Source organism: Hippocampus comes, unplaced genomic scaffold (assembly GCF_001891065.2).
Source record: "Hippocampus comes isolate QL1 unplaced genomic scaffold, H_comes_QL1_v1.1 scaffold174, whole genome shotgun sequence".
NCBI classification, from domain to species: domain Eukaryota; kingdom Metazoa; phylum Chordata; class Actinopteri; order Syngnathiformes; family Syngnathidae; genus Hippocampus; species Hippocampus comes.
Genome location: NW_017805983.1, coordinates 2316296 through 2333008, shown reverse-complemented (window position 1 = coordinate 2333008; position 16713 = coordinate 2316296). Strand labels below are relative to the sequence as shown.

Here is a 16713-nt window from a genome sequence, read left to right as displayed (position 1 = left end):
TCTGGCAGTCAGTACAGAAGTTTAGGCGGGAATTGCGATGCCTTTTTGTTGTTTATGGATAAAGGAAACACACACACACACACACACACACACACACAGTCGTGCACTCCGGAAGACTCATAATAGCCTTGACAGCTGCATATGAGTTCAAGTGACTTTCCTTATCCCCTTTCACTTTAATACTTCCCTTATGGAGCATTAGCTGAGATCCCTGCTGTCTAATATGGAATTATAGCTAGGATGTCAATACACACTGTTGGTGATTAGCGTTGACATGCACGTCGAGACAGCATACCCTCAGTGAAAGGGGTAGAATTAAACTATTATATCGATGATACATGATCAATTTCTCACACGCAAATTCTTTGGTCCGTTTTCCGTCGACCAAGCGTGAGTCTCAATTGACACAGTCACAATCAGATGCATTCGTCATCAAGAGTATTAATAACCATTCATGAGATGAGGTAAGCCATACTGCAGCATGTGCGCAAAACAGTTGCTGCAGGCCCATCTTTCAGGGAGCTATTAGCTGGTGGCAGGCCACAGAGCCAACCCAGACTCACAGTCACACGACCGGTTATTTGTGTGCACGCGTCTGTATGACACACCATGTAAGGACAAGTCATGCTGGATGGAGGTGAGAGCGCGTGCGACAGCTCTAATAGGGTCCAAACAACTACAGAGAGAATGTTAGGAGTTAGGTGATGGACCCTATCACTTCCCCTCTACCTTTTTTGGGCCAATTAAATGTTCAAATAGGATTTTGATGGATCACATAAAATATTTGCAGCCTAAGAGCAATTAACCTCAGGTCAAAGGTTTCCAATACAGTATATGGTTTACGCTGCTTTTGCAATCTAAACGGGGGCAACATGTCTTTCGGAAGAGTTTTTGAAATTGACTCTGTGAATACTTTCCACTGGGCTCCTTTCTTGTCATACGCAAAACAATGTGAAATTGGTTCCACTCATGTGGTCTGTTGTTTCAGGTTGTGTCATGCCATCGCTTTCCTTGTGGGAATTAACCTCGTGTATCACTTAAGAAAAAAAAAAAAGGTTGCTAGAGCAGTTGGAAAAGTTGCTAAATATAGCGACCAAATCATACATTAGCAACACTGACTTTCCTTTTGTAAACTAGCTTGTTTCTGTTCAGAGCCATGTTGTTAGCAGTTGACGTCAGCTAACAATGATGGATAAATATTGATTTTAACTAAATTAAATTTACTTCTAAAAATATCTTTTTCTTAAACAGGTTATTAATATTTAGGTAGAGATGTAAAAAAAATACATAAAACAATTAAATAGCATTTAGGGGGGAACATGGTAGTTATGTTTGATTGGTGTTAGCATTACAAACGGGTCTTGAAAAAAAAAAAATCCACTATAACAGATCCCTGGACCCAAAACATTTGGGGATCCGTGATTAAAAACAACAGAGTTAGCTAGATTAATAACAGCAGTCACAAATATTCAACATATCATTTAAATGACATGGAATTTCTTGGACATTCAATATAAAAGTACTGTATAGAAAAAAAAAAAAATCCACTATAACAGATCCCTGGACCCAAAACATTTGGGGATCCGTGATTAAAAACAACAGAGTTAGCTAGATTAATAACAGCAGTCACAAATATTCAACATATCATTTAAATGACATGGAATTTCTTGGACATTCAATATAAAAGTACTGTATAGAAAAAGTGAACACATTCCGAATAATAGGGCAAGTGGTGCTGTGTTCTGACCCCCCCCCCCCACACACACACACACACATAATCTCCATGTTAGTCCACACCTTCCGAGGATCCACTTGCTGGATAAGGTGCACAGAGGACGCAAAGTGCAATACAGTGGGCGCTTCCATGTGTGGGATGTGGTATGTCAGAATTCCAAAGCGAGGCCTCAATGTGCTCACTCAGGTGTTGCTTTTAATAAACAGTATTTGCTTTACTGGCCCCAACGAGCAAGATTAGGGGAAAAGCAACAACCGTGCAACGTTGATTCAACAAATTGTGTCTGGCAGTCAGGACAGAAGTTTAGGCGTGAATTGCGATGCCTTTTTGTTGTTTATGGATAAAGGAAACACACACACACACACACACACACACACACACACACACACACACACACACACACACACACACACTCACACAGAGTGTCAGTTACATTGTTATCCCTCATGACATCATGTAGACCTTGCTTTTAAAATGGTAGTAACCCTTATGGGGCAATGAGTGATGAAATACTGAAAACAATTGGTGATTTTAGCTTTCTTCTCTTTCACCGTAATACGTTGTGTCGATAACAAGATGTGATGTCAGGTAAATTGCTTCCAAGTGAGATACAATGTTCAATAGGTTAATTTCATCACTGAGGGACTTTGCTTGAATTAATGAAACAGACATGCTCTTTCGACTCTGAAGCGGGCCAGAGCGTTGGCTTTAACTAGCAGGCTAGCTATTATGTTTTGCTCAATGACCAAGAGAGAAGCAAACCAAACACTCAATTAACCCTCACCCACAGATTCCGCAGGATTAGTTTGAACCAGTTTTTGTCACGTTGTCAGTTCAGGTCAGTGGTAGTCACTCACTCGTGTGAACAACACCTAATACAAGTGATGTAAAAGTCTCAAAAGTTTTAGAAATCCAAGTAAGTGCTGCTTGAGTAGATAATTTGCATTTTGTTTCGAGTGAAGAGAGTCCTGGCTTTAAGGGGATGAGAACGTGATGATGGAGAGTGTGTAAACATTCAGTGGTGTTGTACGCAATGAAAAATAAGAAATAACATCACCTGGCTGGGACTCCTGAGAGAACATATTTGGAGCCATTGTCCATACGTCTACAGCTCACCACAAAACGTCTCAGGAGTCGCGTCGGAGCCAAGCACAACGAGCTGAGGAAGACAATAGATGAAATTGCAACGAGATCACATTACTAAATGATCCATGACAGAAGTGAACACACAAAGCAGGACCAGGAAAGTGGGTCAAGTGGACCCTGGGAGAGCACGCTAGAAACCGCGCGCACGCGTAGCAGACGCCACCAGATCCCACTTGTCTCCACATGAGATGCAAATGAGAGGGAGCGGAATGGATGGAGAGATTGGCGTTGAAGAGGTGCTAAATTCAAAGCCCGGGAGTACATCTGAGGCTCATCTGCAATTTCAATCAAGAGTGAGAGGAGAGGCTACGTAAGATGTGCAGAAGGCTAGCGGAGAAAGAGAAGCCGCAGACAAATGCAGGATGAGAGAATATAAATACAAAATATAAAATCCCGTGAGACTAACAAGAAGATGGGAGACACCAAGACGCAGCCCAGTGTTGAATTATAAAACAGTCGTGGAGACTTTGTGAAGAATTTCCAAAACGATTGATGGATTGAACCGCACATACTGACGAAAACCAAAGTGGCCCACATTTGCAACGTGTGGGAACTGCGCTCACGACCGCATCAGATCCTTTGGAAAAACTCATTTTCGGCGGAGAGAATGCGGGCCAGCCGGGTTCAAACACCCTGGCCCCTGCCAAACAAAGCAATGCCGGCTGCCTTATTTACACTCCAATCCATCTTGTCTGCACGACACAAAACACACACGTCAAGAGACAGCCACTTTTATTACAACTGTAGGTTGGAGTAAAGGGGATCTACACAACGAAATAGAAATCAGACGTTTACAAATCTATTTATTTAAAAAAAAAAAATCATCTCATTGCAATGAAATGACAGAACATGAAAAGAGGGATGTCTGTCAGTGGCATTTGTTAAAGTTGACGATTTGGCACAGAATAATTAAATGCATTTCATGTGTACATGAAATGTGGATGCTTGCATACTGTATCGTGCTCCATTTGAATAGCGGAGCTGCGCTTTCACAGGCGCCATCAATCAGGGCCCGAGGACTCTGACTCAGGGTGAAAAATAATTAACGACCACATAATATTGCCCCTCCCAAGTACACGGTTTGCTTGCTTGAAATACTACTTGAAAGCTCTATAAAAGTCCACCAGAGCTGCACACTCTGATCAAAAATGACCTTGTTGCATTTTTGCAGTCCAACATGAGTAAACTACAGGGCTGCCTTGATATACGAGTTATCGTTTAGCCAATTGTTTTGCTTTGTCTTGAGAGTAAAAATTCTAGATATGAGCGCTGCGTAATGAACTCAACTCATGACACGGCAAGTGGCAGTCTGGCAGATTCAGAAACATTCTTCAAAAATGAGACTTCAAGCTGTTTAATGCCACTCACAGATGAAGCTGACTGTCAAACTAAACATAAAGCCAAGAATTACATAATTGTATTAACAAAAAAAAAAAAAGTCAATTCGATTAATGCTAACATAATGGGAAACGTCATAGATGTGCTAATGAATTAAGCAATGGATAATTGAACACAAAGAGGGCATCAGTGTAGACTATATAAGTGTTCTTACAGACATATATTCTATATCCTTTGAGAAAAAAAAAACAGGAAAAAAAAATACAATGTCTTACTGGGTCACTAACAGCAGTTGTGAAAGTCGCCTTTGTTTGTGTCATCATATGTGAATTATATTGACCCCAGGGACCAGGTTGTACATACCAGATGGAGTTGCAATTCATTAATCATATGACACAAAACATTCATTCCTATTTAAGTTGTATTAAATTATGTTACTTCTTAAGTTTTAGGTTTTATAAAGTACATTTTAGAGTGCTATTTTCCTTATCAAAAACATGAGAAAAGTTGATGGGGTTATTTTTTGGGGGGGGATGGGGGTTGGGACGGATTAGTGGCATTTCCTTTTCATTTCAATGGGGAAAGATGAGATATGATCGTTTTGTTTGGTTTTGGAACAAATCGAAGTCATATTTCAAGGCACCATGCAATAGTTCATTTGTTATTAAAACAAAAACAACAAAACCAAAAAAAAAAAAAAAAAACAAACAAAAAAACAACCAGCCCATTCAACAATGTATGCAAATATGGCGGATTGGCCTTGCTTCTCTTAAGGCCCCTATCTCTCTGAGGGGCAAAAATTGCGACAGTTGGAGAAAGTAGAAAAACGTGCATTCACGTCAGAGTTCATTCAAGGTTCGCAAAACCTTCGTCCAACAGTTCGTGATTTTTCTTGCGACAGGAAAAGTACAGGTGAATGTCTGGCGACCATTGGGCGACCTTGAACGAACCCCGACGACCATTCGCTGCCTTCGAAAACACTCGCAGTTGTTTGAAGTTCAGTGACAAATTAAAAGCAATATTTTATTTTGGGGAGGGAGTGACTACTGTCGTGGAGGGACAGCAACTTTTATGCGTTTGATGTAATCCTGAAAACAGCTCCCGCTGCTCACTCAGTGCTATAAAACACAACATGCACACTGGCACTGTGCACCCAACAGGCACAAAACATTTCTCGAGAAGTGACATCACACACGCACACACCTACACAACCACACACTGCATGTCTCCTTGGGATGCATAAAAATCTTTAAAATCTCTTAATGTTCAAAAAAACCAGAGCCGAGAATAAAAGGTAGTATCCGTCCATTTGTTAAGGTAGGAACACTGGGTTGCTAGTTCATTGGCTCTTGCGTCTGGAGACGAGGGGGGCGCTCTGACCTTCTGCGGTCTCTCCAGAGTCGCCACAAAAACAAGGCTCAGGCTGACTGAACAGTCACGTTGGTCGGCCGTGGAACTTGACAATAAGGTTCCACTTGTAACCGGCAACACATTCTGTTGGCATTCGTAATGTGGCGGTAGTTTGCATGGAAGCAGCCTGAGCTCTTCATTTGTTAGTGTTTGGTAGATAAGTGGTCCTTTCTTCCCACATGGCAGTGAAATCTCCTGTGCCAATAAAAGTAAAAAGCAAAAAAAAAAAAAAACCAAAAAAAAAACAACAAAAACAACTCAGGGAAAATCCCTGCTCCTCCACTGCAGAAATGGTTCAGAGTACTGTGTGAAGCAGTCGGTTGGCTTCAGTTGCGCTCCCAAAAGAAAAACGCGCCGCCCGTTTTACTCCCAACGTCCTCTGCTCGGAAACAACTGGGTGTCCCACAAGTCGTTGACGGGAGTGTGTTTGTTGTGCGTTTGCTGTTTCCTGGGAGCGCTGCAGTGGGAGGGCGCAGGGGAAAGTATTTGTCAGTCCATCTCCAGGTCCATCAATTTGTTGCGCGAGCGAGGAGTGTGCGCGGCGTTGCGGCAGCAGCACTGGGCGCAAACCAGACCCAGGACCAGCGAGAACAAGCCCACACCTGTAGAAAGTACAAGGATTCAAATCGATTCTAAATAAGGCTTTTTGATTTTAAAAGTTGCTTATGATGAGGGGAAAAAAATCTGTAATGTTATACGATAACAAAGTGACCATTTTTAGACCCAAAAGGCTGTCATGTTCGGAGAATAAAAGTGTAGTTGATGTGTGTGTTCCGAGAGGCAGAGCACACTTCCCTCCAATTAATTTCCAAACATAGCCCATGTCATAAGCCAATCAGCAGCTTGTTGCCTGACGCACAGTGCTCTGGCACTCTTTTTCGAGGCACTCTGAAAAACCGAACGGCACATTTGAACAACACGCAATTAGGGAACAGGGATTTTGGGTGTTTTGGGTGTCGGTTTTTGTAAACCTCCCAAAAAAATGCCACTTATACTCCAGAGCGACCAATAGTCTAAAAAACACGGTGTTGTGTTGTGATAGTTGTATTTTTCCAAAATGAAATTTAACGAGGGAAGAAAGTCTTAACGTTTTTTTCCCCTCATAATATTACACAATTCAGGAAAAGATGCCTCTAAATATGACTATATTTTTTGGTTTTAATTATTCTTTTTGTTTTATTGACATGCCAGTCCCCAAGTCAGTCTGCACACACCAAAAAAAAAAAAAAAAAATAGGACATCCTTCATTTCAAATGATTTCACAGAGTCGCCCAGACTATGACTTATGAACGACTGGTGGGCCGCTGACCTCAGTTTGGGAACCACAGCTTTCAAGAACTATATCTGCTGGCTAAAAATAATAAAACATTGCCACATTACCGGTGTTGCTACTTTGAACAGACCGCAGAGCAATCTCATGCTGCAGTGGAGATTGTGCTCCAAAATCAAAAAAGAAAGAAAGAAAGAAAACTGCAAGGTTCTGAAGTGAGAAAAGCAATGCTGTCCATGCACAAGAAGGTACAAGGACCCCTGGCCATCGAAACGGCATTACAGGAAGCAAAAATGAGAGAAAATGTTTTTGAAGCTACGACGACTCCTAACAGCTGTCACACTTCCGGAATAATTTCTTACAAGCTTTGGTTTGATGGGGATGAGGTCGGGGCTGCTGAACAAGGAAGAGAAATGTTCCACGTGAAAAAAAGTGTTGAGCCATCACCAAGATGTTGCTCTGCTAATTTTATTAATCGGTGTTAGCTACGCTATATTCAGCGCCGCCCATGTCATATTCTCGCCTTGTTTAAATCAAAAGTACGATAACAACAAAAGCTGGTTTTGAGGCGAGCACGTGAGCGCGTATGAATGTTAGTTTACCTATTGATGCTGAAACCCCATACAAGAGGGGCAACTTTAGGGACTCCCACACTGTAAACGAAACAAGAAAGCAGAAGAATTGGTGAATTTGTGTGGGGAAACCGCAACGTCACATTGCAGTGCACACACTCCTCACCGGCGAATCGGACTGTCAGGAAGATTTTGGAAGACGTCAACTCCCCGGCTTGGGTCCAGGCGCCTGTGGAGGCAGACAAGTACCAGGGGGTAGCGACACAGTGGTACTCCCCGCTGTCACTGGAAGACAAAACATATTGAGACGCTTATGATCACAAGCAGAGGTGGAAAAAAAGACTCCCATTCTGAAAGTGGTAGTACAGATAGATGTATAGAAAAAAGACTGGGAGGAGGAATCAGACTGAAATGTACTGAATAAAAAAAATTATCATTTCTGTCGTTTCTATAAAATACCTGGTTTGACATCTTGGCAAAATAAAAAAATAATAATCTATGCACCAAAGAGCTTCCCCCTTTTTTCTCAACTTAGAAAATGACTTGCTTCGTCATGTCGCTGCTGCCCCTTTTTTCCACCTTCTAAGACTCCAAAAATCTCAATGCATCAAGATATCAACCACATGACTTAAACCTCTCCCTATTTATGTGCTTTTAACGTCACTTTATCATCCGCAGCAGCGGTTGCAAAAAGTTAACACGCCTATTTTGACCAAGTACAGCTGTCTGTGTACAAAATACACTGAGAAGTCCAGTAAACAAGTTTTGTACTTTGTGACTTCTCACCACTGATGATGATCCGAGTGGAAAAAAGCCACTTGTTTGGAAACACTCACCTGTCATGGGCGCCATGGACGTTCAAGGTGTACGAATGCGTGTCCTCGCGTTCTATGGAAACGTCACTAGAAGAATTGCGAAACTCTTTCCTCACGACACCAAAGCGGTCAACGCTGGCGACTTGCGTTGTTGTCTGTCCGCCGCGAAGTCGCGTGAAAAACCAACGCACCTCATAGGCCAGGTGGTCTGAAAGAAAGACAGGCAGACAAGTCGAGGTGCGACGCTTTGTCAATGGCTTGTGTAAAATTGATTGTTGATGAGGCAGTGAAGGTGAAAAATGAGTGCGCTCCAATTGCAGAGCACCTTGTGACAAAGAAGCATTCAAACTCATGTTCACCCCATTCGGACAATTTAGAGTCATAAATGAACCGGGATACTAACCAGGACATTTCTGTAAATGAGATGTTTCATCTCAATGACGGCTTTCCTGGTCAAATCATTTCAAACAAATAACAATGGGCATGCGTGTTTTTGTCGTTTCCAAAGATACGGAAAGTACCGGTAATAAAAATATGGAACAACATGTAGTGATTGTTCATTTCCCTCATCATTGTCACTGAGCCAAATGCCCTTCCTTAAGAGCAGCAAAGGAGGGACCAACTCCATGTTGTCTTATTAGGTTATCAAGAATGACGCGGTCATGATTTTGGAGAGAGGAAAAATTCCATTCATGCATTCTTCAAGGGGTTGCTGCGACTGCTAGCATATACATCCAGAATTGATGTGTCTTTCCAACTCGAGTATGTATAAACGATTGCGTGAATGAATGTATTTCATATTGATGGTGCCCCATGTCTTGGTCGTCCCCAAGCGGCAGGAGACGGCCAACACATATGAACGGAACTTGTGAATCTGGAAACAGCCACAGAGTAGTTACTGGTGTGGGGACATCTGGTGTCCGCATGATATCGGAGTACGGACTTTTTATGCTTACGCGCATTCTAAATTTCAGTCCGTTGTAAGAATCGAAATCTCTTCTGTTTGATCAATGGGGCTCCTGGTGTTCCACAAATTGTGACTAGTCTTACCTAGTTTTAGCAAGTAAAATTACTTGTAAAATAAAGACCTACATGACAACGCAACATGACGTCGGTGGCCATGCCAAAGGCATTTTGTGGATTAGTAACACGAATAAAATACAGATTGCAGAATGCAGTTTGGCATTTCCTTTAAAACTCCTTTGGAGCAGAGAGACATGCTGTCAGTCTGGCATGATTTGCGCTCTTGCTGCATCTTAAGCATAACATTTCCAGAGAAGCGTCACGTTTTAGAAAGGCAGCTAATTGCGGTGTTTTGGGCGCAGCCCCGACGACTGACACGCACATGCACAGAGCCGTCTGAATCAGAACCTCCAGAGCAGCTCCATCATTAACATGTTTGCAGGGGGGCGGCTGCTTCTCTCCAGCGAGGGTGATAAAACTGATGGATAGGCAGCACGAGAAAAAGGATGCTGCTGATGACAAATGGAAGCAAACAGGGATGAGAGAGAATTATGATAATAGATGTAATCGTTGGAGGAGGGGGGAACTAATTATTTCTAGGAGGGTGGGGGAGGGAGAGAGAGAGAGAGAGAGAGAGAGAGAGAGAGAGAGAGAGAGAGAGAGAGAGAGAGAGAGAGCGAGAGAGAGAGCAAGAGCACAAACCAGTCATTACTGTGTCAGAAAGAACTATTAGCAGTGTGGTGCCTCCTACACACACACACACGCACGCACGCACGCACGCACGCACGCACGCACGCACACACATACACACTAATATATATGCACAAAAATGCAAAACACAAGTATACATGCATGTAAACACACACACACCCTAAGAATGAGACGACGCCTTACTCAGCCTCAAAAAGAAACAAGCGTTGTTGATGACTGAAACAACTGAGCATTCGGAAATGACAATGTGCAGCCAAAAAAAAAAAAAAAAAAAAAAAAGAAGCGAACAGTGATGAAAACTATTAAGAGATGGTGGGTGTTGTACGCGAAAATGATAGATGAAGAAACGAGGTGGATGAGAGAAGAGAATGGAGCGAACATAATGAAGAGGAAAGAGTGAAGTCACCCGAAGCCAAATAATGAATCACATCTCAACATCTCCCCAGCACGCTTGCTTCCTGAAGGGGTTTCAAATTCGAGCGCTGTTAAGAAAAAAATCGCGTTGTCATACTCTGACCTTTGATTTAGTCTGCTCGTCTGACTGAGCACTCCCTTGAACACTCACTCAACAAAATGTCTTGACACCTACTGAGTAGGGATATTGAGTCAATTGTGCCGTGCTCTCGTATAGATGCCAAATTAACGGATGCGCTTGACAGATGGAGTCCAGGATCGACTGGAACTGAGAGAAAATAAACCCAATCATATTGTAAGTGTATACACTGATCCCTCGTTTAGCGCTGCGGTGACGTTCCAAAAAGGACCCGTGATAAGTGAAATGGCCTTCATTATAAACAGACAGCACCTACAGTGCATACGGAAAGCATTCACAGCTTTTCACTTTTACCATTTGGGGTTTTGTTCCAGCCTCATTGCAAAATAGAATTTTTTCCCCTCAAAATTTGAAATACAACAGCTCATAATGACAACGTGGTGGTGGTGGGGGGGGGGCGGTAATTATTCCTTGATGTGCTGGCTGTTTTCTTCCACGATGTTTCTACATTGCTGCATTTATTTTTTTGCTCAATCAAGACTAGTCGCCCTGTCCCTCCCACTGTAAAACATCCCCACAGCACGATTCACTATTAGGATGGTATTGGTCTGATGTTGAGCCGTGATAGTTTCCTCCAAACATGATGCCTGATATTCACGGCTAAAAGTATTCAATCTCTGTCTTGTTAGACATGAGAATTTCTTTCTCATGGACGGAGACTCCTTCAGGTGCTTTTTGGCAAACTCCAAGCAGGCTGCCATGTGCCCTTTACAAGTGAGTGACTTCTGACCGGCCACTCTACTATACGGGGCTGATTGGTGGAGTGCTGCATTGATGGCTGTCCTTATTAACAACGTAACTGACTCAATAAGCTGCAGCATTACAAATTTTTCACAGAGAATGAAGAATATGCCAGTGAGTATTGCTATGTTTTCAGTCCACACTGGTTGATGTTTTTTTGTGTTCGAAGATCTTTGTGTTCAAATATCCGCTGGCTCATCTTAATGTGATGCAACTCTGCAACATTTGATGTTATTTGTGAGCCCATCTGTGGTAGTTTGCCTCATTTATTAGCATTCACCTAACTAGCAACGTGTCATTTCCTGATTTGTTTCGTTGGACAGTAAATTTCAATTGAGAGTGGCAAGGAGCAGCTTCAAGGCTCTTTTTTGAAGAATCTGTCATTTGTTATGAGTTGAGTGCATTGCCAAGATACAAAGTGTGTATCGCAAATTGTTGCTCACAAATCAAACCAAAAAAAAAAAAAAAAAAGTCTGAATGACGACTTGTATGTCAAAAAAATTCAGGTCGGGACACTCACTGTATTTGCATATGTGTTAGGTGTACTGAAGTCTCAAAATCTGCTGTTCTTCACAGTCTAACAACAATAGAATATCATCTATCTGCCTTTCCTGTTAATGATCAAAGACCCATTTTGCATCATATTACAGAACTGGTCTATGAAGTCAGGTCGCTTGTTTTTGGTGACGACATGCGCGGTCGAGGAATGGAGCTAGCTATATTTAGTAAGCTTTGGATTGCTTACAATTATCCTTCTATCCCCCATCCACCACTTTCTTTGTTCTTGACAGTAGTGAATGGTGATGACTGAGAACGTGAAGCGAGTAGGGAGGGATGGAGCTGGAGGATTTGGAATACTAAGTGAGTGTCGAGATTATTTTGTTTATCACACAATCCGAAATCAACAGCAGGGAGTCGTTCTGTCAGCGGGGGACACCTTGAGCTTCTCCCACCACGACTTCCTCCGAAAGGGGTATCAGAGACTCATCCAGCAGGCTGACTCACAGCTGTGGCCCCATATGGACCGACAGTGCCTGTCCTGCTACATGAACGCATTCATTCCTGCCTTGGTCAGATGAATGCTGCGCCCACTGACTTGCTGCGCAACAATTTGATATGACTGAAATGCTGAACCGAAAATACGCAAAGCAGATTGTGACCAGCGACCTTGTTTTGTTGCCTTTTAGTGGAAAAATGTGCAAATGTTTCAAGTCACTGTCACAATTGCTTTGTGATGAATGTTCTCATCCATCTGATGTGGGAATCGGGATCCCTTTAGTCATACCACAAATACCTCCTTCACTCATACCGCTTGATGATGACCTCCAAAATTAAAACAAATTGAACAACTGATTGCTATTTAAAAATCCTCTTATTTTGTGTCCTTAATTTTCACATTTAATTCTCAAGCAACATCTTGCATGACACATGAGCTTTAACAAGAACAACAAAAACATTTCCGGGTTTTAAAATTGACCATATATGTTTCATTAGTACTTTACAATAAAATGTAACTATATTGAAATTTTCCTGAGTACCTTTGGATTGAAAGCGAAGCATAGAGACTGTCACCCAAATGCACAGGTGCTGTCAGTGTATGGGGCAATCAATCAGCGCAAGCAGCCTCTCAAAATACCCACACGCTGTCCTTATTTATGGCCAGTTTCCTCTCTTCCTTATTTGCTTCTTCCTTGAAAAACGTCATGTTTTTGTGGTTCAATATGAAATAATGCAGTACAGTATATTGCATGGGGAGCCTCAAAAACGGGATACAGGGTTGCAAGTTTTGTGTTGCAGTATGTTGGTAGATTCGTTCGTTTGCTGTTCGGCAAAGTCACTCACTCACAATAGAAAGTCTTCCCAGAAGAGTGGAAGCTACGCAGCTGGGACCAACCCCATATTCGCACTCATTTCATTTAAGATTAATGGTCAGTTGTCGTGGTACAGTTGTCCATGTAGGCCAGGGATGGACGATTTCTTTTTTGTAGGGATTTTATTTATTTATTTTAAACAAACCCCCAAAAATCAGAAACAAGGGAAAATGGGGAGAAAATCTTTGGGGGTAAAAATGGGAAAAATCTCAAACATGAAAAAATATTTACTCCCCCCAAAAAATTAATTGTGAATTTGTAAATGCAAAACTGCGCAGGTATGCAGGGGTCGATGAGTTTTAAGATGCAGTATCACCAAACGGCATTAGATGGCAGACATGTCTTAGTTGCGCTTACATAGGGTCTGACACTGCCCTGTCCTATAACGTGACTACCTTTTTTTTTTGGTTGGATTTGGAATGATATGCAGGACAAACATAGGACCTCATTAACAATAAAAAAAATATTGAGTAGAGTTTTGTGAAGAAAAAAAAGAAAGGGTACAAAATGAGTTCTTGCACTTAATATTGGTTTCTACTGAAGCAGTTTTGTGCTGTCTTTGAATGGTAATTTTTATCCATGAGAGTACTATACACTGGATAAAAAAAAATTGTTAATGTTGTTATTTTATTGTCTGCATGTATGCACGTATGTTGTCCATATTTAAAATAGCATTTTTGTAATACATGTGGTTTTAGGAAGTGCCTGGTCCTATGTGACCCCCTCCAGCAATGATGATGAAGTATAAATTGAGCACTCTGAGCGACTCCAGATTCAGAAATAGAGGAAGATCCAATCAACCTGGTTAGTGCAGAACTTCAACTACAGAAGCTTCATTACACGGTTTAAAGTGATGCGGTGGCTTCATTAAGCAGAGAAGAATCAGCATTGTGATGGCCAGTGAGAACTACAGCGCACCTCTAACTGACTATCTGGCTCTCGTCTAAGCTCATAAAACTAAAATGGCTGTCTGCGGCAATGAAAACAGCCTGATTGGATTTCTCCAGATTAATCCCTCGAGAAGTTTCCAAGGCTCCAAACTGCCTGAAATTCAAACACAGACACGCAAAAGACCGACAATTACCACACACGCTTATAATGAAAATGGCTGCGTGTTCTCCGCGCCATAAAGCAGGGCGGCGCTGGCAGAGCGGAATCCCGATGAAAGATAAAAACACCATTTAGCCTCTCGGAAACAAAGCTGCCGAGCAGCAATACATCCCTCATTACTGCCTGGCGCTGAAAAAGATCTCCAGTAGATGAATTCTGCTTCTTGCCTGCTTGGCATTTGAGCTCTTAATTAAGAGTTGAATTTGATATTTTGATATGCTGTTTGAGGCTTCCTTATAGTCTGCTTTAACTGTGGGACTAATGGAGTGAAAATCATTGCATTCTGTTGCTGTTTAGGATCTGGCTAACATATTTCATGAATTTTACCATCACCATGCACCTCTCTCAGCATCTTACTTTCTACCCCTCTTCTTCCTATTGTCTGCTCTTAATTCACCGATCGCACAAGATTATTGATGCTTTAACTCTAACGTGCATGCACCTGTTTTGATTCAAGTCATCTGCAGGTTTATTGCATCTTACAAAATTACTTTTTGGGGGGGGGGGGGGGTTACAAATAAACCAAGGACTGCGTGCATAAAGCTTGAATCAAATGAACCTGTTCCCACCTTGGACCTTGGTTGAAAAAAGTTGCATTTACATTGCATAAAAGTGAGCGAGACATTTGATGGGGAAACAGAATTAAAGTTGATGACTTTCTATCACAATAGATTAACAGTGATGATTGACTGTCAAGCAATTCCAAGGGTCCAGGCTGCCTTAATGGATCCATCTGTCTCCTGGTTTTTTCATACGTATGCAACACCGCTTTTGAGATTCTTGGTGCTCTTCCAGCAGTGGGACAACTAAATTTTCCCATGATTCCATTGAAACATTCTATGTACATCCATTGTATTTGTGTGACTCATCCTCCCCGACCCAATTAATTTGTGAAATTTTCATATTTGTGATGCATCTTTTATGCAACGACAAACACTTGCTCACGACCGCATGACCGCAAATGCTTTTATTAAAACTGACAAGCAACTGAGGGAGAATAATTTTGTCCCTCTTTTTCCCTCCTCTCAACAAGCTCTTTCTCCCAACTCGGTAAACTTTTCACACCATTCTCAAGCCTCCTCTTCCTCCATTTACTGGCTCCACTATTCACCCTCCACCACTCTTGCTCACTTTAACAGTCTGTGTAGCGCCCTCCACTTTTGCCTCATTCGCTCCCTCTCCACATCACCACCTATTCTTTCGCAAGCTCGTTCTGTCTCCCCGGCCGGCTAACGGAGCGTGAGATTGGCTAATTAACGGCTGCCTGTCACCCCTGCAAAGACAGCTGGGTAATTTGGTGAGAGTGGAGAGGAAAGCAAGAAGGAGTCAAAGTAGCAAAAGCAACCAAAGGAGGGATGATAGACTTGTGAGCCAAAAACATGGTAAGACGCATTCATCAGAAGCGTTCTGAAGCAACAATGTGGCAGGTGTTAATGACCTGCGAGGAGAATGTCACCAAAGTGCAAGTACGACAAACATCTGAATGATATTCGCCTCCTTTCCATGGCAGCCATTACGGAGTGATGGAGGAGCAGGAGTTGCACCTTTTCGACCTTTCTTATAAAAGAAAATAAATGATCTATATGATGTTGTCCTCCTGCTAATGCTAATGAAGGCTGACAAACCAACATTCCCGTGCCTCACCAAATCCTTCAGGTAGGCAAGTACATGTGTGAAGCAGCAGTGGCAACAACCCCTCCTCCTCCTTCCTTTAGTTCTACTTTGGTATCCAGCAAATACTGAGAAGGCTTCTTAGTGCTTTAATCTTGATGTGTTCTTTGAAAAGTCAAAAAGCGCAGAGCTTTATCGCCTCCTGCTCCTTTCGCAAAGGTATGTCAGAGCGGGGGGGAGGGAAAAGCTGCAAAGAAAGTGTCATTTGCAGAAGTGGCATGGGTTTAAAAAAAAAAGAATAAGAAAAAAATCTATTTCACTGGTGATGTCATCATTGGTAAACACAATAGCAGTGTGTCTTATACACACATTGGCTTGACTGCCAGAACATTCCAATTTTAATGTGAGAGCGGTTTCGCATGTAGCGGCAGGCTGGGAGGACACAACAGTAGAGTAAAACATTTTCGTGACAGTAATATATTCTATGCAGCACCACAAGTCTAGACAAGGTATTTTTTTATTAATATTGCATTTGCGGCATGTGAATTAAGCAGCAAAATCCACCTGTTTGTAATCATCACAGGGGTGGCCATTTTGTTACTTGCTGTCGCCTGAAAATGACATCACAGTTGTTCAGCGATCAGTTAACGACCAATCACGGCTCAGCTTCTCAACGTAACAAGACCAAACGTGGACGGTTGCATGATTCATTGCAGAAAAAGCAGTGACGAGACATTTTTTGGATGTGGCAGTTGCCAAACCTTGCCAACCGATATAAAAACCGCCAATGCCTTCCCCTTATAGGTTTGTTGAAATTATTTTGTCACTCTCTCTCTCTCTCTCTCTCTCTCTCTGTCTTCTGCTCTC

At 42.2% G+C, this 16713-nt stretch overlaps 1 protein-coding gene across 2 annotated transcripts in view; it reads right to left on the bottom strand.

Annotated features, from left to right (window-relative positions):
• Positions 1-4990: 4990 nt before the first annotated feature.
• ptgfrnb (prostaglandin F2 receptor inhibitor b) overlaps positions 4991-16713 on the bottom strand; it is a 47708-nt gene continuing 35985 nt past the window's right edge. The window contains exons 12-15 of one of the 2 annotated variants that reach the window (XM_019891216.1): positions 8308-8494; positions 7638-7756; positions 7502-7552; positions 4991-6231 (exon numbers count right to left, since the gene is read on the bottom strand). In XM_019891216.1, the coding sequence (XP_019746775.1) occupies positions 6119-6231; positions 7502-7552; positions 7638-7756; positions 8308-8494 (470 nt within the window). In that variant the 3' untranslated portion in view covers positions 4991-6118. Of the gene's footprint in view, positions 6232-7501; positions 7553-7637; positions 7757-8307; positions 8495-13781; positions 14170-16713 lie in introns of those variants that run through there. The other variant, XM_019891217.1, reaches the window with a different exon arrangement.